We start from the raw sequence: 22,680 nt of genomic DNA on the forward strand, positions 1-22,680 counted from the left end.
AGAAATAGCCAAACCTTGGTTCTCATCCATTCTTGATTACAGAAATGGGGGAACACTGAGCCAAGATGAGAAATCAGGAAAGTGCTTTTGGTCCACTGGTCTAGCTGCAGTCTAGAAGCGGCTTGCGGGAGAAGCTACCAGAAAGAGCCCGGAAGGTTCCTGTCATCATTCGGGGTGGCAGAAGTTTGTCCTGGCTTTTGACCTTTTTAGGGGTCACAAGACCCTTTGGGAATGAATATACAGCTATAGCTCCTCTCCCTAGAAAAATGCAGACACCCATAGCGTTTTCCAGACAACTGCAGGGCATTCATGGACTCCCGAGGCCCATCCTTACGCCCCGACCCTCGGGAAGTAGGAGTGAATGAATGCGCTGTTTCCCTGCCCTAGGGACAAGAGGTAAACTAAGTCATTCATTCATTCACTCATTCCTTCTGTCTTGAGCCCCAGCTCAGGGCTAGCCTGGGTGCTCCCGGCCGTGGGGCTCCGCCCTCGCACGGGGCCACCCCCCTCGCCGCGCGCCCGCGGCCCCGCTTCCACCGCACCGCGCCGCGCCCTCTTCCGCCGTGAGAGTCGCTTCCGCGCACGTGATCTCGGCGTCGCGCTCTGATGAGTTTTCCGCGGCCGGCCGCTGCTGAGCCGCTGTCGCTCCGGCTCCGGCTGCGGCTGCCGCTGCCGAGGCTGCTGCTGCCGAGGCTGCTGCGCGGCGCCTGGCGGGCTCGGGACGCGCGGGCCGGGGCCGAGGGCTCTGGGCGCCGAGATGGAGCCGTGAGTCCCCGGCCGAGCGGGCGGGCTGGCTGGGTCTCTGGACACTCCGGCCGAAAGTTGGGGCTCCCTGGCTCCCGGCGCCGAGCCGCAGGGTCCCTGGCGCCCACGTGGAACTGGGGGCAGGGAAAAGGGCGCTGAAGGGGGCTTCGCGGGCGGGTCAGGCGGAGGTGTTTGCGCGGGGCGAGAGTAGACCGGGGCCGGGGCTCCCTCCTGCCTGCCCGCCCGGCCGCGGTTAGAGACCGGGATGCGGTCGGGGTTCCGGGACGGGGCTGCGAGCCAGAGCGCTCACCGGGGGGCCGAGAGAACCGGGGGCGCTGCGGCCCTTCCCCGGCGGAGGGTGGCCGCCCGCACGGAGTCCCGCCGCCTCCCGGGCAGCCTCTCCTGCCCGAAGGGCCCCGCCCCGTCGTCCCCTCGGTATCGAGAGCGCCCCGCGCTGCCCTGCGGTCTCGCCCAGCGCCGGGTGCGAGGCTCTCAGAGGCGATTGGTGACGTGGGCACCGGGGAGCCTGCCGCAACAGCCCCTTTGGACTCGGGGTGTCGAGTTTTATGAGTTTTATGCGTTTTACGATCTGCTGACTTTGGGCTTTTTTTTTTCTTTACCTCTTTGAAGTCCAGGGTTTTTAATGAGGAAAAACCTGTCTGGGGCCTCGTGGACGCCATCCCTAAAGCTTGCTTTTGACCTAACAGTCGCCTAGGTGTTCCCCTGGGCGCATCTGGAAAAGAAGGAGACGGAGTTAACCAGAGGGTTAGCGCCGCGTGGAGTTGCAGAAAGTCCGGGAGAAGGAGTGGCCCAGCTGTGCAGCCGCGCCTGGCGCAGGAGGCTTCCAGGGCCGGCTCCCTGCACTGAAGGCAGCCTCCGAGGGGCCTGGGCGCGCTTCTTGGCTTATATGCGGTTTTTGAGGCAGAAGGGTTTTGCTTTGGATCTTTGCTGATTTCTCTGGCTGTGGACGTGGTCAGAGAAGTGACACCCAGGCTTGTTGCCTCAGCGCAAGTGCCTGTGACAGAGAGATCTGTTTTTCCTTCTGCTTCCTTAGAAGTTTCTGACTTTGGCATGTTGCTTTAGCACCTCTTGGGAAACTGGAATGGCATCAAATATCAGACCTATGTGGATGTTTTAAAGATTTTAAAAGCCAAGTGGAGGTAGGTTAGCAGTATTGCCTCTGCACAACTCCAGAGGGCAGGATTCTTGTGCGGCCTGTGTAAATAATACTGCTTGGAAGGGTGTCTTGTGGAACTGTGGCCTTGTAGCAGAGTGACAGCTGCGTGTTATAGGAGTTCTCTCACGCGCTGCCCCTTGGAGCTGCATAGGTGGGCTGGGTGTGCTTTTTCAGTAGGAGAGAGGCCGGGGGCGTGAGGTGGTGAGGGCCTTGGCCAGGACAGGGATCTTCTGCCAGGGTCCTGGGCTGTTACAGGACAGGGAACTAGACCAAAGAAAGCAGTTGACCAAGGAAAGGTCCCGAGGAGGACAAGTAAAACACAGCTTGAATTTTGTGCGAGTTTGAGGCCTCCCCCTGCAGCTGTAAGCGCTTTGTGCCTCAGGCTCTGTGGAGCACTAAGAGGGTTAGGGAAGAGGGAGGGGGATGAGGGTATCTGGAAATCAGCCCACCACCATCGGCCAGCATTCCAGGCACCTACCTGGAAACTGAGAAAAGTTTGGTAGCAGATAAAACCCTCCTAAAAAACAAGCCTGAAAATCCGAAGTGCGTCCTGGACTTAGGTGACTGAGTGTTCTCTGTCCTTGTCTGGTGTGCCTGAGAGCCCAGAGGTGAGAAAGGTGAGAAAGAAGAGAAGTCCAGGTAAAGAATGGGAGAGAACAGAGCCGCTTGGAGGAGTAGGGGCAGCTCCACCACTCTGCTTACGGTGTGTAGGGGACCGTCCCCCTGCAGACCCTGGCCCTATGACCTCTGACTCTCATTCGGCCCAGCCTGCTCTTTAAAAATGTAGGAGAGATTGCCATCAAAACTCATCAGCAAAAAAGGTTAGCAGTTCTTACAGTTTTACCTTGAACTCTCCTGCAGTCTCCATTCCTTCTCTGATGATGCTAGGGACGGGAGAGGTGCTAGGAGTCTGAGGACGGTGTGGGGCGTCTCATTTGCTAACCTGACTTGTTTCAGCTACAGGGCTGCACGGAGTTGAGACTCTCATGCTCACATGTTGCTTTGGTCTTACTTTAGCATTTCTCTGCAAATTTAAATAAGGCTGTTTTTGTGTGTGTGTGTGTCTTGCTTGGCACGTGAAGCCATTTTTTAGTGTGTATTTTATGTGTCTTTTTCATCCTGGGGGCATTTCAATGTAGAAGTGTATTAATTAGAACCACCTTCGGCTAGCAGCAAAGCGTGGCACAGACAAATTAAGTATCCTGGAGCCCTGCTGTGGTTTCAGGGTCCTGGGCCTCCTGAGTCTCCCAGTGCTTTTGAGGGCACACCAGGCTTGGGTCAGTATCCTATTCCTGCAACCATTTAATTATTTAGGACTTTGTCTCATGGAATGGTTTTTTGTTCTGACCAAAATGATCTCTAGAAATAGTAAAAGATAACTGTGAGTGTTCACCATGTAGCAGGTGCCGTCGTAAGCACCTTACATCCATTGTTTCGTGGAATCCTCACTATCACCTTTCCTGAGGAAGTTTCTTTTTTCCCCATTTTGCAGATGAGGAAACTGAGGTATGAAAAAGACAAGTGAGTTTTTCAAGGCTTTAGAGCTGAGCCCAAACCCTGGGCCGCCTGGCTCTAGAGCCCACACTCCTGACTGCTGTACTCTGCTCCTCTCAATAACAGCTGACAGTTCATGGTTACTTAGCAAGGGTTTTCACGTCCCAACGGATTTAATTGCCACAGCATTGCTAGGCGGTGGGTTCCCTAGTTTCCTGAATTTTCAGAAACGGGATGTTTTGTTTGTTTGTTTGTTATTTTGAGACAGAGTCTCGCTCTGTCACCCAGGCTGGAGAGCAGTGGTGCGATCTCGGCTCACTGCAACCTCTGTCTCCCGGGTTCAAGTGATTCTCCTGCCTCAGCCTCCTGAGTAGCTGGGCTTGCAGGCAAGTGCCACCATGCCCGGCTAATTTTTGTATTTTTAGTAGAGACGGGGTTTCACCATGTTGGCCAGGCTGGTTTCGAACTCCTGACCTCAGGTGATCTACCTGCCTCAGTCTCCCAAAGTGCTGGGATTATAGGTGTGAGCCACCACGCTTGGCCAGGAACTGGGGTTCTTGAGAGGTAGAGTAACTGCCCCAGGTTACCCTGCAGTGGATAGGTCCAGGCAGCTGGCCCCCAGCCCAGGTTCCTAACCACCAGACCGCACTGCCTGGAGCCTCCTGCTAGGGCCAGCGCTGCTTGTGCTGAACTGGGGCTCACTGGCCAGCGTTTGACCTACTTCCTTGTTCCCTGTGGCCTGGGCAGGGTATTTGCTGAACTGACCAACATGCTCCTGTGTGTGAGTCACTGGGCTTGCAGTCTGGAAAGGATACACATGAACTCACCGGTCCTTGGGTAGCTTAGCACATTGTTTATTAAATTGTGTTTTGAGGTGGTTAGGCCTTGAATGTTCACATAATAGCTTTGCGAACTCTGTTGCTCAGGCTGGAGTGCAATGGTGCGATCTCAGCTTACTGCAACCTTTGCCTCCCAGGTTCAAGCAATTCTCCTGCCTCAGCCTCCCAAGAAGCTGGAACTACAGGTGCACGCCACCACACCTAGCTAATTTTTGTATTTTTAGTAGGGACATGGTTTCGCCATGTTGGCCAGGCTGGTCTTGAACTCCTGACCTCAGGTGATGCACCCACCTTGGCTTCCCAAAGTGCTGGGATTACAGGCATGAGCCACCGCGCCTGGCTTGTACTTAACTCTTGAATAGCTAGAGAAATGACTTATAAGATACCCAAGTTGGCTGATTGAAATTTTAGAGTTCCTATCCTGCTCCCTTTGAGAAGTTTCTTTTCAAAACCCATCAGCTGGTAGGTTACTTGAAGAGGAAAGATTTTAGTGAGGGGCCAAAGAGTGAATGTGAGGGAGTGGTGGGCCTTCTTTCTGCCCCAACCTCCACATGCTGGGTGTGCATTTGTGGGTTCCAGTCCCACCTCCACACCCTGCTGCCTGGGGCCTCAGTGGGCCTGCATCCTCTCACCCCAGCCTGTGTTTTCCCACCTGTGAAATGGGCCGATGTGCCTGTCCTACAGGGAAGCTCCCAGCCTGGTACCAAATAGGTGCTCAGGAAATGCCAGCTCCCACCTCTGCGGCAGCCAGCTGGAGGGGAGACTTCATACAGTGGGGTCTTTGAAGATGTTGTTAGAATGAAATCCAAAATGCTTTCAAACAGAAAAAGTAGAGGAGAAAAAGCACAGCCATCATTTCTAATAGCTAGCCTGGCTGAGTTCTTGCCACGCTGTTCTGACCACTGTGTTTATGATTCTACTCGCACCTGCCAGCAACTCTGTGAGATGAATCTTCTGCCTCTCTCCATTTTGCAGATGAGGAAACTGAGGGTCTGGGGAACTGTTTACTTGCCTGCTGTCCTGTGGTCAGGAAGTGGGGAGCCAGGCTGTCAGGCAACAGGCCGGCATTTTGGGCCAAAGGAGAACAGATTATTTTTATACAGATTGGAAAAATAAAAACAACAGTGTGAGAACGGGCTGGGAGATTTAAAGTCCCCGACTACTGCTCAGATCCTAATTTGTCAATTCTCATGTGGGAGATCCCGGCATGAGTTGAACAAGCAGCAGGATGTGTAGTACCAGAAGTTCTCAGTCTTACCCGCCTACCATCGTGGTGGTTTGCGGAGACCGAGATGAAGGCGTCTCTCACACCCCTTGGGCCCCTGCTGCGGATGCTGGTGTTGCTGGGTTCTGTAGAAGTGGGAATGCTGGTGCTGGCCTTCCTCACATCTCTGTCCCTCTTGCTGCAGGACAGCAATTTGAGGTGTTCTCACGACCTCTGCTTACCCGGATTGTATCTGTTTTGTGGTTCTGTGCAGCAGTCCTAGGGCAGCTGAGTGCTTGTGGACTGCTCGCCTCCCCTGCCGTGCCCTCCTGGCCCTGCTTTCTGAACCCCTCATGAGCCCTATGTGGGAGGGGTAGGCACTTAGTGGGCAAAGTTGTGTTGGTGCTGTGGTCCCGAGGTGCTCAGTGCATCTAGTGGGGACATGGCTTTACAGCTGGCCAGGCCTGAGCAAGCATTGTGGCCTCAAGGACCAGGTCCCAGGGAGAAGGTTTTCTGGATGGGGCTGCCGGGAACTGCTGTGCCCCAGCTACAGAAGCAGAGGGCCAAAGCCAGAGCCACAGACAGCAGGAAGAGACAACGCTGGGGGGAGGAAGTTCAATGTTGCAATTCAGTGGTTCACTTACCATTTACCATTGCAGGGAAAATAGGAGAACATGGAGGAAAATAGAAAAAAACAGGGAAGAGTGAGTTAGTAAAAATGAGAGGCATCGAAAGTTACTGGACCTGCACCATTCCTGAGGCTCAGTGCTGGCCTCTGGGGGTGGGAGGGGAGCTGCAGGTGTGGGGAGGGTGTTGGGTGGATCCACAGTGGAGCCCCTGCAATGAAATCCTGAAAACTGGTGCAGCGTGTCCTGCGGGCGAGTGGACAGTTGCTTTCCCCCACAGAGCCTCGCGATGGGGGCGGGGGTGGAGTGACCTGTCAGTGGCCGCAGGATGGGCAGTGCTCCACAGCAGGGATGCCTGCTGTCTTGTGTTCTGAAAGGACAGTTCCCGGCACCTCGAGACAGGAGGTTTTCTATGCCTATGTGACTTTGTATGTTGAGTTTTCTTCTAAATTTTGTTTTATTTCTGGGGTGTGTGTACTGGTGGAGAACTTTGGATTTAGTAGAATATCTGAGGTGAATCTAAATAGATTCTTCCCAGTCTCCTGGCTTGTGTACCTGGACGGTTGGAGTTGTTGTGTCCTGAGATGGGCCAGGCCACAGGCACAGGACCAGGGGTTTGGTGTGAGGCAGGTCACGTGTGAGGTACCTGCTTGATAGCCAAACGGGCATGCCAAGTGGTTGAGTAGGGGTCTGGAGTTGAGGGGAGAGGACTGGGCTGAGGTCTAGAGCAGGCCATTGTTCATACCTGCATCCTCTCGCAAGCCCGAGACAGGATGAGATTACCAAGGGAGTGAGAGTAGAGAAGGGGAGGGGACAGAGAGCAGTGTGTCCCAGGATGATGATGGTGAGGGAGGTGATGGGGTGAGGAAGATGATGGCGAGGAGTTGATGAGGGAGGTGATGGTGAGGGAGGTGATGGGGTGAAGGAGATGATGGTGAGGAGTTGAGGGAGGTGATGGGGTAGAGGGAGGTGATACGGTGAGGGAGGTGATGGTGAGGAGTTGAGGGAGGTGATGGGGTGGAGGGAGGTGATACGGTGAGGGAGGTGATGGTGAGGAGTTGAGGGAGGTGATGGGGTGGAGGGAGGTGATACGGTGAGGGAGGTGATGGTGAGCTCATGAGGGAGGTGATGGTGAGGGAGGTGATGGGGTGAAGGAGGTGATGGGGTGAAGGAGATGATGGTGAAGAGTTGAGGGAGGTGATGGGGTGAGGGAAGTGATACGGTGAGGGAGGTGATGGTGAGGAGTTGAGGGAGGTGATGGTGAGGCTGTGGAGAGACCGACGGAAGTTTTCCAGCTCCTGTCTCATTTGGATTAGACACTCCACAAACCTCACCTTGCTTGGAAGCAGTCTTTTGGGAAAGAAAAGATGAATAATGAGGGGAGACCTGGCTCACGGTGATTTGCATTATGGATGCAATTTTGGGGATAGGCATTCCAGTAAAGGTGTGTTTAGTTTTTCTAGGAAACACATCTGTGATATTTTAAAGCACCTGTGAAAGTGAGATTAATTTAGAAAGGGCCCAAAGAGTCAAGGGGACCTTCAGGGGACAGTTTATTTCCTTGCCTTTGACAGATCTTCCAAGGGCCCCGTGGCTCTAGGCAGGCCAGAATTTGCGAGTGTATTAGATGCCTCTTGTGAAAAGCTGCATGGGCCAGGAGGGGAAACTGACATGTGGCCCCAGCAAGAAGAAGAGACAGTGTTGAGAGCCGGCAGGGGTTTTCTAGGAAGTCTTCCTGGCCTGGGTAGCTGGGCCGAGGACTTCCTCAGCTGGCATGCCGACCCGGCTGGGCAGGTGGGGAAGCATGGAGCCCATTGCCTAGCATCTCTCCACCAACTTGAGGGAACAACACAAACGCTTTTGGAATAACGAATGGAAGTTGAGTTTGGTAGATGATTTTGTATGCCTCCCACGTGCCAAGCCGTTCGCCGTCAGGCACTCTGCTGTGTAGTGCAGACCGCATCTGTTGTAATGGTTTCAACTGTGGGCCGCCGTGAGAGATGGAGGGTGAGGGAACACTTCAGGGAGAAGGTGGGACACAGCTGAACCCTGGATGCTGGGTGGGACTGAGGTAGCTTTGCTGGGAGAAGAGAGAGCATCTTAGATCAGCAGAGCGCTGTGTGAGTGGGCCAGCCTGGAGTCTGGCTTGACCCTATTGGGCAGCATCATAGAATTGAAGCTCTGGAGTTGGATGCGCGGGTTTCAGTGTTGCACTTAGCAGCCTTGTGATCTAGGGCAAGTAATGGAACCTTCCTGAGTCTGAGCTTTCTCATCTGAAAGGGGTTGCAGTAGTACCTATCTCAGGGCTGTGATGACGGCGGGAGCGCGTATAATTCACATAGGATATGTGCAGGGTGGCAGGAAGGCTGGAGAGGGATTGTGGGGAGGGATCTCGGGGACTTTGAAAGGCCTGTCTAAACTTGATGGAGTTGGCTGCGGGGCACTGTACGCTTCCTGAGCAGGGCGAGGCTGTTAAAGTGCTGTAATGGCACAAAGGAAGGTGCGTTTGGAGGTGATGGCAGCAGCTGGCAGGAGTTTTTGGGGCCTGAACAGTGGGACTGGCGTGCTGGGGATGAAGAGGAACTGGGGAGCAAGGACTCAGCTCTTCCTGGCTGGCTGAAAGTGTGGAAGGAGCGAGAGAAGGGCATCTGAGATGGTGCCAGGTTTCAGGGTACGAGAATGGAGAAAGGGTGGAGGCAGGAAGTGGGCAGTGGAAGCGGGCTTTTCAGTAATGTTATTTTGTTTTTTAGCTCAGTTTGAAACCTTTTGACCTTGAAGTACTGTAGGGCTTCTAGGTGAAAACGTGTTGGGCTACGCTGCTTCAGAGTCGGGTAGGGTGGGCAGGGAGGATGGCTCCCGAAGGCAGGAAGGACGGAGAGAGAAGCAGCAGGAGATGAGCTGGTGTTGGAGGACTGGTGCGAGGGGTGGCAGGAGTCTAGGACTAGAGGTTTCAGGAAGCACACGGGGACGACAGAGATGAGGAGAGGGAAGGCCTGGGGTCAGGGACCCCCAGGGACCCTCTCCTGTTCGTAGGCTGTGCATATTTTCTGCATCACAGACTTGCCTCTATGTGTTTAGAAATATCCTCCCTTGGGGGACTGATCAGAGAGGGCCATGGGCTCTCTCGGTCACTGAGACTTACTCGGTCACTGGTCTAGGTTGGCTTGATGTTAGAGACCTGTGAGCATTTCAGCAGGAGGCAGAGCTGCCAGTGGGTTTCTGTTGCAGAACAGGAGCCGTGTTCTGAAGCGACTGGGGACTCCAGCCGCTGTGGTCACTGAGCTGGTCTCACAGCAGGGGGCTAGGTTAGTTCTGGCAAAGACACCTCCCCTCTCCCATCTTTACCTTGGCTTCTCAATGTTTTGTTGTTTTGCCCATGAGCAACAGTTTTAGAGCTATGATTGATCTGAAACGGGGTCTTGTTTCTGAGGTTTCTGAAGTCTCTGGTTTTTTTGGCTCAAATCTTTTTTATTTTAATTTTTTAGTGACAGGGTCTCGCCCTGTTACCCAGGCTGAGTGCAGTGGTGCAGTCTTAGCTCACTGACTACAGGCATGAGCCATGCTGGGCTGTTTCAGAACTTTTAGATTGGAAGTCGAGAGCGGAAAGAGTCGCAGAGGGGAAGGCATTGATCATCACGCAGAATTATCCTGTCCTGGGTGCTGCCTTGGCCCATGATAGACCTGCAGGCTGCAGAGGGTCCCAGGACCCTAGGCCCTCCAGTGAGGATGCCTGCTTGTCAGGAAAATGAAGACAGCGGAAGCCAGGGCCTGGCGCCCACCCTCTCACCCACGAGCCTGTTGCAGCACAGGCGGTTATACCCAGCTTACACTTGCTTAAGAAGACAGATTATGTTGTTTTCTCTGTGTCTTTTTTCCTTTGAGTTGGATGACTTGATTGTTAAACCAGGAAAATTTCTAATAAGTTGGACTTAAGTAGAAGTTTTCAGGAAGGGGAGACAATGGATTTTATTGAGCCTTCTGAGAGAGACTGGCAGGTGCCTGGGGCGGGTTGTGCCCTCATGCCCTTTCTTTTTTTTTTTTTTTTTTAAATTGAGACAGGGTCTTGCTCTGTCGCCCAGGCTGGAGTACAGTGGCATGGTCTAGGCTCACTGCAACCTCCACCTCCCGGGTTCAAGCGATTCTCCTGCTTCAGCCTCCCAAGTAGCTGGGATTATAGGCATGTGCCATCACACCTGGCTAAGTTTTGTATTTTTGTAGAGATGGGGTTTCACCATGTTGGCCAAGGCTGGTCCCGAATTCCTGACCTCAGGTGATCTGCCTGCCTCGGCCTCCCATGCCCTTTCTGGGATTGCTGGCGTGAGCCACCGCACTCAGCCTCTCATGCCCTTTCTTAAGGCCTCTTTTTGCAACGTTCCTTCTCATTTGCTAAATAACTGTGCTAGTAGGGGGTCAATAATGTGTTTTTGAAATCAAGATTTAAAATATAGTTATTCTGGTTTTCTCTGCTTCCAAGTAATTTCTCTTGTGCTTTCAGCCTCTGCTTGGGGAGTTCTCGGAGCTCCATAGTCTTGGGACTGTGGCTGCCCCTGGGGGATGGGACCTCCGAGAACGTTATAGTGGAGGAACTCAGAAATAGCAGTGTCATTGTTTAAAAGCTACTTGAGCTTTACAGCAGAGGGCCAGAGATAGCAGAGTGTTTCCGTACACTTTTTTTTTTTTTTTTGAGATGGAGTCTTGCTCTGTCGCCCAGGCTGGAGTGCAGTGGTGCAATCTCAGCTCAATGCAAGCTCTGCCTCCCGGGTTCACACCATTCTCCTGCCTCAGCCTCCCGAGTAGCTGGGACTACAGGTGCCCGCCACAAAGCCCGGCTAATTTTTTTTTTTTTGTAGTTTCGGTAGAGACAGGGTTTCACCGTGTCAGCCAGGATGGTCTCGATCTCCTGACCTCGTGATCCGCCCGCCTTGGCCTCCCAAAGTGCTGGGATTACAGGCATGAGCCACTGCGCCCGGCCCCGTACACTCTTCTTCAATTCACAGGTGGGGAAACAGGTCTGGAGACAGTATATGTGCCCAAGATGCTGCAGCCCTGCCCTCTGCACCCACACTCCGCAGAGGTAGCTCTGAGACAGCGCTGCAGGCTCCAACCTACACCAACTCCTCTGGGCAAGCCCTGCGGCTTCCCCTCAGGGGGGCACTTCACATAACCTGGCGCATTTATCAAAATGAAGACGTTGACCTTGGTGCAGTACTGTTAACTGAACTAAAGGCTTTATTTGCATTTCCCCACCATCTAGTCCATTTAGCTTTGTGTCATTTTTTTTTTTTAACTGAAAAGGCCCTGAGCAGCTGTAGGAATCTTCCATTCTGCAGTATTTTGTTTGTTTGTTTGGTTGGTTTTTTTTTTTTGAGACGGAGTCTCGCTCTGTCACCTGGCTGGAGTGCAGTGGTGTGATCTCGGCTCACTGCAACCTCCAACTCCCTGGTTCAAGCGATTCTCCTGCTTCAGCCTCCTGAATAGCTGAGATTACAGGCATGTGCCACCACACCCAGCTAATTTTTTAAAAATTAATTAATTAATTTTTTTGAGATGGAGTCTCGTTCTGTCGCCCAGGCTGAAGTGCAGTGGTGCCATCTTGGCTCACTGCAAGCTCCACCTCCCGGGCTCGTGCCATTCTCCCGCCTCAGCCTCCCAAGTAGCTGGGACTGCAGGCACCCGCCACCGCGCCCGGCTAATTTTTTGTGTTTTTTAGTAAAGACGGGGTTTCACCGTGTTAGCAGGATGGTCTCGATCTCCTGACCTCGTGATCCGCCCACCTTGGCCCCCCAAAGTGCTGGGATTATAGGCATGAGCCACCACGCCCGGCCATCTGCAGTGTTAACGTATTAAACACACCATGCTTAAACTAAGGAATAGACTTGACACCTGGGTTAACTGCGGAAGGTCAGAGGAGACACTTCTTTCCGGGCCAGCCTTCACACTTTGCAGGGCTTGCCCAGAGGAGTTGGTGTAGGTGGGAGCCTGCAGCGCCGTCCCAGAGCCACCTCTGTCAGTGCAGGTGCAGAGGGTAGGGCTGCAGCATCTTGGGCACATGCACTCTCTCCAGACCTCACTTTCCCCACCTGTGAATTGAAGGTGTTGAGTTTGCTCCCTGAGGTCATTCCTATGGCTCCTGGGCCTCTGAGGATCTGTCAGGCCCCAGAGCTGAGTTGGGGCCAGGCCACCTCCTTCCCCAGCTCTCTTGTCTCATGTTTGTGGGTGAGTGTTTGCACCGAGTCCCGGGGCAGCTGTGGAGCCACCTATTCTTTATTTCTTCACCCAGTGACCCTGGTCTGTGTGCTCACTGCCCAGGTGGCCACGCAGGCCCTGCTGGGGGCAGCGGGCCCGGCCTTATCAGAGCCACGTCGCAGAGGTGTTGACTCACGGCCTCACCCTGGCCCTGGGACGGGCCTGGCAATGACTTCCTGCTCTGCAACTGCAGTCTCTCAGGCGTGTGCTGCGGGGATGTGGGCACGCAGGCCCGTGTGAGCTTTGGACCGTGAAGCCAGTAACCTTCCTGCCGGGCCAGGCTGAGCCTATGTCCATCTCCCTGGGTGGGCGTGCGGCTGCCTGTCCCTGAGGTGAGGTGCTCGGTCTCCTTCCCGCTGGTCTGGCTCCCAAGACCAGAACATGCGAGGACAACAGAGAACACAGAAGAGAGAGCAAAACAGACAGCGCCGCACGTCCCTCTGGTCTGTGGGTCTCCTCCTCAGGGCACAGGGCAGGGGCCGGCCACACCCCTTTTGTCGATGGTTTGACTGGGACACAGCCATGCTCGTGCATCCCGTGCTGCTCAGAGAAGCAGAGCTGTGCCTTGCGACAGAGACCGAGTGTTCCCAAAGCCTCACATGTACTACCTGGGCCTTTACAGAGTTTTCTTTTGTTTGCTGGCCCTTGATACAGGATGTTCTAAAAGAAATGATCCCTGTCTCCTAGAGTTTTCCTGTGACTGGGCGGACACCTGGGAGGGCGAGTGAGTTTCCCTGTCTGTGTAAATCACAGAAACCTGCACGGCAAGGCAGCGTCCGTGTTGGGTGGCACAAGGGGAACCTGAAGTTGTGGAGGACTTGGGATGTGGGCTTGTGGGAATGGCAGAGGGAGGAGTGGGCTTGTGGGCTTGTGGGTTGTGAGGTTGTGGGCATGTGGGAATGGCAGAAGGAGGAGTGTGGTGCTGGCAGTACCTGGAGCTTCGAGTGGGGCCTGGCAGTGTCACCCCCATAGGCCGTGTGCTTGTGGGTGTGCCAGTGTGTGTGCGTGTGTGTATGTATGTGTGTGCATGAGGTGAGTAGTGGGATCTGGCCACTGCCTCTGTGGCAGTGACCCCTGGGGGGCCTAGGAGCCCCCCTAGTGCATTCTCCTCGAGTGTGGGGTTGGTGTGCCGCGTGCAGACCGCGGTGGCTGGTGGGTCCACAGACCCTCTAACCCGGAACGTGCAGGAACGCGCAGCTCCTGAATTGGTCGCTGAGGCTGTTTTGTCAGGAGGTTACCTGGTGGCAGTGCAGGCCCACTTCAGAAGTGAGGGGCTGGGAGGGGAGGTGGGCAGTGTCGTGTGGGGAGGGGTGTTGCTGCAGGGCCGCTTTCCTGTGACCTCCGGGCCTTCCCCTGACCGTCCCTCACTGCTGGCTTCTGCCCCCAGGCTGGCGCCCATGCGGCTCTACACGCTCTCCAAGCGCCACTTTGTCCTCGTGTTTGTCGTCTTCTTCATCTGCTTTGGCCTGACCATCTTCGTTGGGATCAGAGGTAAGGTTCGGTTTTTACTCAGTGAATCTTTTGCCATGCGCGGTGGCCCTGGCGTATTGCTTTCGGTCAGCCCAGCTGTGCCCCTATCTCCCACTGCTAAGGGCCCCAGCGTGGAGGGAGAAGTGTCCACAGGGTGGATGGGGTCCCAGCCCTGCGCTTCTAGCTGCTCTGTCTCTTGTGGGGGAGGTGTGCAGTAAGTAGCCCCGAGTGACCCTGGCCATGCCCTGTGCAGCAGCCAGGGGCAGCCTTGACCACATGCCTTCATTGGCCAAGCAAATGTTTCTAATCTGCTGTGCACGAGACCCAGCTGGGCGCTGGTGCGTCCAGAACATGCTGCCTGGTTGGGGAGACAGGCCACGGAAGAGCTCTGATGCAGCTGATGGGGTGGAGAGGAGAGTGGGGGGCTGATGGCTGTGAGCATGGGGCGGGGTGGCTGTAGGAGCAGTGAGATCATCTAGGCCAATCCCCTTTCTCATGGATGGAGAACCTGAGAAGCCAAGTGGTTTTCACAAGGTTCCCAGAGACCCAGGTGTCTTCAGCCCCGTGCACAGGGCAGGCAACCAGGAGCCTGACTTGTTTGGAGAGAATCTGTTCCTCCATTGCTTTGTTTCCCTCTTAAATAAAATATCTTTTTCCATAAGGGTGATTTCTGGTAGATATTATTTAATTGATTGACTTAATACTAAAGTGTGAATGGCAGTTAGGCTTAACCTGTCCCAGAGGCAATTTGTGCCTCAAAAGGTTAGTTTCTTACCCAAAACTGGGTTGGTAAATGGACGAGGAAGCTGGGGGAGAGTGCTGTTTATCTGATGGTGATGGTGATAATAGCAGCTGTAGCCAACTTCTTTTCTTTCCCGTTAAGTCATCAAGAAATAAAAATTACATTAATTACAGCACAAGATATATCCATGATCTTACTTGATTTTCACTGCTATCCTTTAAGATTGGTAGGGGAGGCATTAATATTCTCATGGTCTCCAGTCTCAGTGGGACCTCAGCCACCTTCTGTTATTTTAAGCCACTCTTCGGTCTCAAACGTCCATGATTATATCAAACCCTCTCCATTCTTGCAGAAATGAGAAATGTAAAGTGTGCACCAAGGCTGAGATACAAGTGATGTTCAGGATTTCTACATCCCCTTCTTTCTTTCCATACAGTACTCTATTAGTCAGAGTTGTCCAGAGAAACAGAATCAATACGAAATATCTACCTATCTGCCTGCCTGCCTGCCTGTCTATCCTGTGTGTCTATCCTGTCTGTCTATCCTGCCTGTCTATTATAAGGAATTGGTACATGATTATGGAAGCTGAGAAGTCCAAAGGTCTGCAGTCAGCAAGTAAGAGGCCAGGAGAGCCCATGGTGTAGTTCCAGTCCAAGCCCAAAGGCATGAGAACTAGGAGAGCTGATGGAGTAAATTTCCAGCTGAGTCCAGGTCCGAGTCTGAAAGCAGGAGAGCAGTGTCCCAGCTGGACACAGAGCAAATTCCCCCTTACTCAGCCAATTTGTTTTATTCAATGGATTGGATGAGGTCCACCCACATTGGAGAGAGCAATCTGCTTGACTCAGTCTACCGATTCACATGTTAATCTCATCCAGAAACGACCCACAGACACAATAGAATAATGTTTAACCAAATGTCTCAGCACCCTGTGGCCCAGTCATGTTGACACATAAAATTATCACAAGTACTCTGCTCCTGATTATTTTATGTGATAAGGTTATTATTATTTTAGAGTTAGGAGTACCTTAGGGACTATTGGCTTAGTAACTGTCATTTTGCAAATGAGGAAATCAAGACCCAGAAAGCCTTGTTAGTGAAGACTGGAGTCCAGATTCTTCTTTTTTTTTTGCCCAGGCTAGAGTGCAGTGGTGCAATCTTGGCTCACTGCAACCTCTTCCTCCCCAGTTCAAATGATTCTCCAGTAGCTGGGATTAGAGGCACCTGCCTCCACGCCTGGCTAATTTTTGTTGGTATTTTTAGTAGAGACAGGGTTTCACCATGTTGGCCAGGCTGGTCTCGAACTCCTGACCTCAGATGATCCGCCTGCCTCGACCTCCCAAAGTGCTGGGATTACAGGTGTGAGTCACCGCAGCCAGCCAAGTCCAGATTTTTCTGATTCCCAGTTCTTAATTCTTTCCAGGAAACTAGACTGCCTTACTTCCTGGGTTAGGTGTTCACTCAGATTGTGAATCTGTTTAAAAGGGGCCTCATTGTGGACACAAGCCTCTTTCCTACATTTGATATATGCTTCCCAGCATTCCTAAGTGCATTCCAGAGAAATGTTACTGCCTTGTATTTCCTCCTTTTGAGTGGAGGATTGTTGGCAGACAATCCTTCTGGGCATGGTCACTGAGGCAGCCCAGAAGAACTGACATCACCAGTTGATAGTGATACGTTTTGGAACAAATCTAGTTCTAAATTAAATTAAAATCAGATTCACAGTGTTTCCTTTGACTACTTCTTTTAAGGCCAAAACTCTAAAGAAATGCATTGTAAGAATCTGTGAAGCTTGGAGAGGATTCTGGGAAGATGGTGGAGTAGGAATCGATGTCTTCTACTTAGCCAACAGCTGCAGTGGCAGAATCTGTATGGTGTAACTGTTCTGGAACTCCAGAGTCTGTTGAAGGCTTGCCACTTGGAAGGGAATGCTTGTACATTAGATGGTGGCTAATTTTGGTCAGCGCAGCTCTTAGCACAGTAGCAGGTACTCATCTTCCACTGCAGGCCTATAGCAGGCGGCTAAATGTGTGTTCCTAGCGCTTATAGAAACCAAGGTGGGCAAAAAGGACCCTGTCCTCCAGATAGTAGGCATCTGTGCTCTGATCGCTGATGCTGCTTCTGATTGCAGAAGTTTGACGAAGTAAGAGTGGCTGCTGTTGTTGTACCTCCCTCAATTGTTGCAAGCCCCTCCCCCGCTGGCTAACGTTACTTCCAGGGGATTTAAAGGGCTGGCACTTTTTTACCCCTACGTTTTTGCCTTTTTCCTTTCTCGGGAGTCAGACATAGAAGACCAGGACATTCAAAACTGCTAATACAGGGAAATTTAGAAAGTCACCACACCTGCCCAGAGGAAGGCACAGGCTCAGAGAAAACCTTAAGTTTAAACCTCAGGCTGATCCTCTGCACAGAGACAGTCTATAACAACAACAAAAACAAAAATTCAAAAATGAATAACAGCAAACTCTGAGGAAGGGGAGAGTCTGGTTTCCAGAGGTACATTATTAGATTTAAGTGTCCACTTTTAAACAAAAGGTCACAAGGCGGCCGGGCGTGGTGGCTCATGCCTGTAATCCCAGCACTTTGGGAGGCCAAGGTGAGTGGATCACGACGTCAGGAGATCGAGACCATCCTGGCTAACATGGTGAAACCCCATCTCTGCTAAAAATACAAAAAATTAGCCAGGCATGGTGGTGGGCACCTGTAGCCACAGCTACTTGGGAGGCTGAGGCAGGAGAATGGTGTGAACCCGGGAGGCAGAGCTTGCAGTGAGCCGAGATTGCGTCACTGCACTCCAGCCTGGGCAATAGAGCAAGACTCCATCTCAAAAAAAAAAAAGTCACAAGGCAAACAATGAAGTATGACCCATCGAAGGGAAAAAAATGAAGTGTCAGAATCTGTCTCTGAGTAAGACCATATGACAGATCTGTTAGGCAGAGACTTTAAAACAGCTGTCTCAAAGGTGCTGAGGCAACTAAAGGAAGAGACATAGAGACAGTCAAGAAAACAATGTATGAATAAAAAGATAGAAAACCTAAAAGGAAACCAAAAAGAAATTCTGGAGATGAAAAGTACGCTAGAGTGATTCAAAGGCAGATTTGAACAGGTAGAGGAAAGAATCAGTGAATCCGAAGATAGGACAGTGGAAATTTTTGAGTCTGAGGAACAGAAAAACAGAAGAAAAATGAACAGAGACTGAGGGACCTTTGGGACACTATCAAATGGACCAACATACACACTCTGGGAGTCTGAGAAGGAGAAGAGACAGAGAATGGGTCAGAGAATATTTCAAGCAGTGATGACTGAAAACTTCCCATATTTGGTGAATGTGAATATAAACATCCAAGAAGCTCAACAAAGTCAAAGTAGGATGAACTCAAAGAGACCCACACCAAGATATAATCAAACTGTAGAAAGCCAAAGACAGAATCTTGAAAGCAGTAAGAGAGTGACTCATCACATACAAGGGATCCTCAGTAAGTTTGTCAGCAGATACCTCATCAAAAACTTTGGAGACCAGAAGTCAGTGGGCTGATACATTCAAAGTTCTAAAAGAAAACTGTTGGCCGGGTGCAGTGGCTCACCCCTGTAATCCCAGCACTTTGGGAGGCTGAGGCGGGTGAATCACCTGAGGTTAGAAGTTCGATTCCAGCCTAACCAACATGGTGAAACCCCGTCTCTACTAAAAATACAAAAATTAGCGAGGTGTGGTGGTGCATGCCTGTAATCCCAGCTACTTGGGAGGCTGAGGCAGGAGAAACACTTGAACCCAGGAGGCGGAGGTTGCAGTGAGCCGAGATCGCGCTATTGTACTCCAGCCTGGGCAACAACAATGAAACTCCGTCTCAAAATTAAAAAAAAAAAAAGCAGGGTCTTGATATTTGTACACCCATGTTCATAGCAGCATTATTCACAATAACAAACTGTGGAATCAACCACAGTATCCATTGACAGATAAATGGACAGAGGAATGAAATGTGGTGTACACATATAATGGAATATTTAGCCTTAAAAAGTAAGGAAATTCGGCCGGGCGCAGTGGCTCACGCCTGTAATCCCAGCACTTTGGGAGGCAGAGGTGGGTGGATCACAAGGTCAGGAGTTCAAGACCAGCCTGGCCAACATGATGAAACCCCATCTCTACTAAAATGCAAAAATTAGCCGAGCATGGTGGTGAGCACCTGTAATCCCAGCTACTTGGGAGGCTGAGGCAGGAGAATCGCTTGAACCTGGGAGGCAGAGGTTGCAGTGAGCCGAGATCCTGCCATTGCAGTCCAGCCTAGGCAACAAGAGTGAAACGCTGTCTCAAAAAACAAACAAACAAACAAAAAACAAAAATAAGGAAATTCATACAGAAACTATAATATGGATGAATTTTGAGGACATTATACTAAGTAAAAAAAGCCATTGGAAAAAAGATAAATACTATAAGATTCATTTATATGGGGTACTTAGAGTAGTCAAAATCATCAAGACAGAAAGTAGAATGGTGGCAGCCAGGGGCTGGGGGAAGGGAATGGGAAATTGATAGGCACAGTGTTTCAGTTTTGAATTGTGGAGATGGATAGCAGTGACGGTTGCACAGTATGAACGTATTTACTACCACTGAACTGTATACTTAAAAATGGTTAAGACGGGCATGGCGCAGTGGCTCACGCCTGTAATCCCAGCACTTTAGGAGGCTGAGGTGGGCGGATCTCCTGAGGTCAGGAGTTCGAGACCAGCCTGACCAACTTGGTGAAACCCTGTCTCTACTAAAAATAAAAAATTAGCCGGGCGTGGTGGCGCATGCATGCCTGTAATCCCAGTTACTCGGGAGGCTGAGGCAGGAGAAGTGCTTGAACCTGGGAGGTGGAGGTTGTGGTGAGCTGAGACTGCACTATTGCACTCCAGCCTGGGCAACAAGAACAAAAAGAAAAAAAATAGTTAAGGTGTCAAGTTCTTGGATCTATAGAAAAAAAAATGGTTAAGATGGCAAATCTTATGTATATTTTGTCACAGTAAAAATTGGAAAAAAAACTATGAGGTTCGTATACCTATTAGTTAAAACTTTATGCTTTCCTGCTTATATTAGCATATATTATGTTTATAGCCCTTAATAAGTATTTTTGGAAGACGGGATTAATTGGATGAGCAGATAAGTGTGTCTTAGGTTTTGGAAGAAATCTTTATATTTTACAGAATATATAAGACAGAGTCTCTATAGTTAATGCCTTCTTGGGCCCATGCATGTAGAGAGTGCTCTCATTGAGAGCCTAGCAGGGTGTTTCCTGTGGAAACCCTCTGTGTTGTATGCCAGTCATGCTGGTTGACTTGTGTTGGGAAGTCGTGAAGCACAGCAGAGTGGATATTCTGTGTCTGTGTTTGTGTGTTTATATCTTCTACTTACACATTGTATAATCTCTAAAGAAAAACCAGGTGAATTAAGGTCATCTCCGTGTAATGTGTGAGTCTTTTTTGGAATTTGGAAAAAAATACTAAATTATCAATATTGCTATAATCTGTTTTTGTCCTTTTCTGTTACACTTTAGGACCTAAAGTGATCCAGACTTCTGCGGCTAATTTTTCACTAAATAATAGCAAAAAGGTAAGACTGGGTCTGAGTGGCAGCTGGGTGGTGGGGTGCATTATAAACCTCAGGTCACTGAGAAATGGTTCTGCTTAGAGTCTTTAAGGTAGCCTGCCCTTGCCTTGCGGCTTCTCAGGCAGCACATTTCTTCTTCCATTGTCAGCTGCTGGCATCTGGGTTCTTGTTTGCTAAAGTCACCATTTCTGCTGTAATAAACACCTCAGTACTTAGGAAGATGGTGGTGTTACCTCTTAGGGAGCAGTTGTTCATTTCCAAAGAGTGGCTAACTCATCCTGATTCCTTGCCTCTGTAAGTCCTATCAGATTGTAATTTTTAATAATGATACCACTTAGGTGTCTCATCTTATATTTGCCCAGGTTAAGAATTGGCCTCTGTCAGATTTCTAATAGTACATTTCTTTCTAATGATTACTTTGTATTCCTTGTGTGAACTCAGTTTAAATGAAAAATCCTTTTAAAAATACACCTTAACTTGGCCAGGTGAGGTGGCTCATGCCTGTAATCCCAGCACTTTGGGAAGCTGAGGTGAGCTGATCACGAGGTCAAGAGATTGAGACCATCCTGGCTAACATGGTGAAACCCCATCTCTACTGAAAATACAAAAAAATTAGCTGGGCGTGGTGGGGGGGCACCTGTAGTCCCAGCTACTCGGGAGTCTGAAGCAGGAGAATGGTGTGAAGCAGGAGAATGGTGTGAACCCGGGCGGGGGAGCTTGCCGTCAGCCAAGATCGTGCCAATGCATCCAGCCTGGGTGACAGAGTGAGACTCTGTCTCAAAAAAAAAAAAAAAAAAAAAAAAAAAAAAAAAAAAAGCCTTAACTTTTTACCACCTTTAAAGAAAAACAGAGGTTCTTTCAATTGGAGAATTTTGGTTTCCTTGAATAAATACTAACCTGTGAGAGCCCAGACAACTAAACCTTTTTTTGTGTGTGAAACATAACTTTACCTATAAACTGAACACAGTTGCCCTGTATCTTCGAGGCACCATGATATATATAGTTTAAATCTGATTGTATGACCCCAAATCCCCCTTCTCTCTGTTCTCACACTTCCCTGCTAGTTTTCTACCCTTATAATTTTGCAAAAAGTCAAAAGAAGAAAAAGTACTAAAACTTACACCATTTGATTTTTCTCTTTGCTACTGCTAGTTTGAAAGGGCCCTCTGCATAGCCTGTTTTCACATTTCTTTTGCATTGCTTTATTTTCTTTCACTGTTGGCGTGATGATCTGATTTGAAGAGGTGCCGCCGTGGGCTTTCCTGATAGTAGTTCATCTTTTACAGTTTCTGTCTCTCAGGGTGTGAGTCTCTCTTTGACACTGAACACAGCAGCCATTCCACTGAACTGACTTGCTTCCAAGAGACCATCCTCACTTCACTAAGACCAGTAGCTCATTCCTGGAGAGATTTCCTGCCTTGATGGTTTTTAGGCAAATCTTTAGTCCTAGGGAGTTTTATTGAGACCCTGACAGAAGTATTAAGAAACAAAAACACATTCACTTGAGACTAGCCTGGGCAACATAGGGAGACTGTGTCTCTACAACAAATTTAAAAATAAGCTGGGTGTGGTGGGGCATACCTGTAGTCCCAGCTACTTGGGAGGCTGAGGTGGGAGGATCTCTTGATCCTGAGAGGTTGATGCTGCAGTAAGCCATGATTGCACCACTACACTCCAGCCCTGGGTGACAGAGCACGACCCTGTCTTAAAAAAGAAAAAACCCATTCACCTCCAAAGACGATGCATTCAAATAATGCTTTTCTTTGGAACCATGGGTGGGCTGCTTCAGTAACTCTCTCTGTGGCCTGCTGCTATTAAACACCAGTATTACGTCTTTCAAAAGATACCGCAGAAGAATCACTGGCAACATCATCACCTCTAATTTTTCTCCCCAGGGGTGTTAAGATTTTCTTTCAGAAGGCTAAAAATAGCAGACGTCAAAGAGCAATTTGCCTGGCATATGGATACTACAGAAATAATTCTTGGCCGGGCGCAGTGGCTCATGCTTGTAATCCCAGCACTTTGGGAGGCCGAGGTGGGCTGATCATGAGATCAGGACTTCGAGACCAGTCTGGCCAACACAGTGAAACTCCATCTCTACTAAAAATAGAAAAATTAGCTGGGTGTGGTGGCAGGTGCCTGTAATCCCAGCTATTTGGGAGGCTGAGGCAGGAGAATCACTTGAACCTGGGAGGCGGAGGTTGCAGTGAGCCGAGATCACGCCCCTGCTCTCCAGCCTGGGTGACAGAGCTAGACTCCCGTCTCAAAAAATAATAATTCTTGAGATATATTATCTTGTAAATATGAAAGCATTCCTTTGGTATTCTTTATTGTCTTAGTATGTATCTCATCATTCTGCTCATTTTATTCTTTTTCCAAGATGGTTTTTTCCTTGGTATTTAAGTAAGTGTATTGTCCCCAAGGGTCCCAGTGTGAAAAATGTCTGCTTAGAGATTTCTGTGAGAGACAGACATGAATTGCTGCTGGAAGTTAGTCGTTTCTTCTTCTGAAAGGCAAAATGTCACTTATGTTCTTGAAAGGAAAACCTCATGGCCGG

At 50.4% G+C, this 22,680-nt stretch overlaps 1 protein-coding gene across 4 annotated transcripts in view; it reads left to right on the plus strand.

Moving 5' to 3' along the window:
- TMEM181 (transmembrane protein 181) overlaps positions 1 to 22,680 on the plus strand; it is a 98,124-nt gene that overhangs the window by 23,309 nt on the left and 52,135 nt on the right. For 2 of the 4 annotated variants that reach the window (XM_034963158.3, XM_034963157.3), the window contains 2 exons: positions 13,718 to 13,821; positions 20,071 to 20,126. In XM_034963158.3, the coding sequence (XP_034819049.1) occupies positions 13,718 to 13,821; positions 20,071 to 20,126 (160 nt within the window). Of the gene's footprint in view, positions 1 to 597; positions 766 to 13,717; positions 13,822 to 20,070; positions 20,127 to 22,680 lie in introns of those variants that run through there. The other 2 variants (XM_008959494.6, XM_057302616.2) reach the window with 2 other exon arrangements.

This window comes from Pan paniscus, chromosome 5, assembly GCF_029289425.2.
Source record: "Pan paniscus chromosome 5, NHGRI_mPanPan1-v2.0_pri, whole genome shotgun sequence".
NCBI lineage: Eukaryota > Metazoa > Chordata > Mammalia > Primates > Hominidae > Pan > Pan paniscus.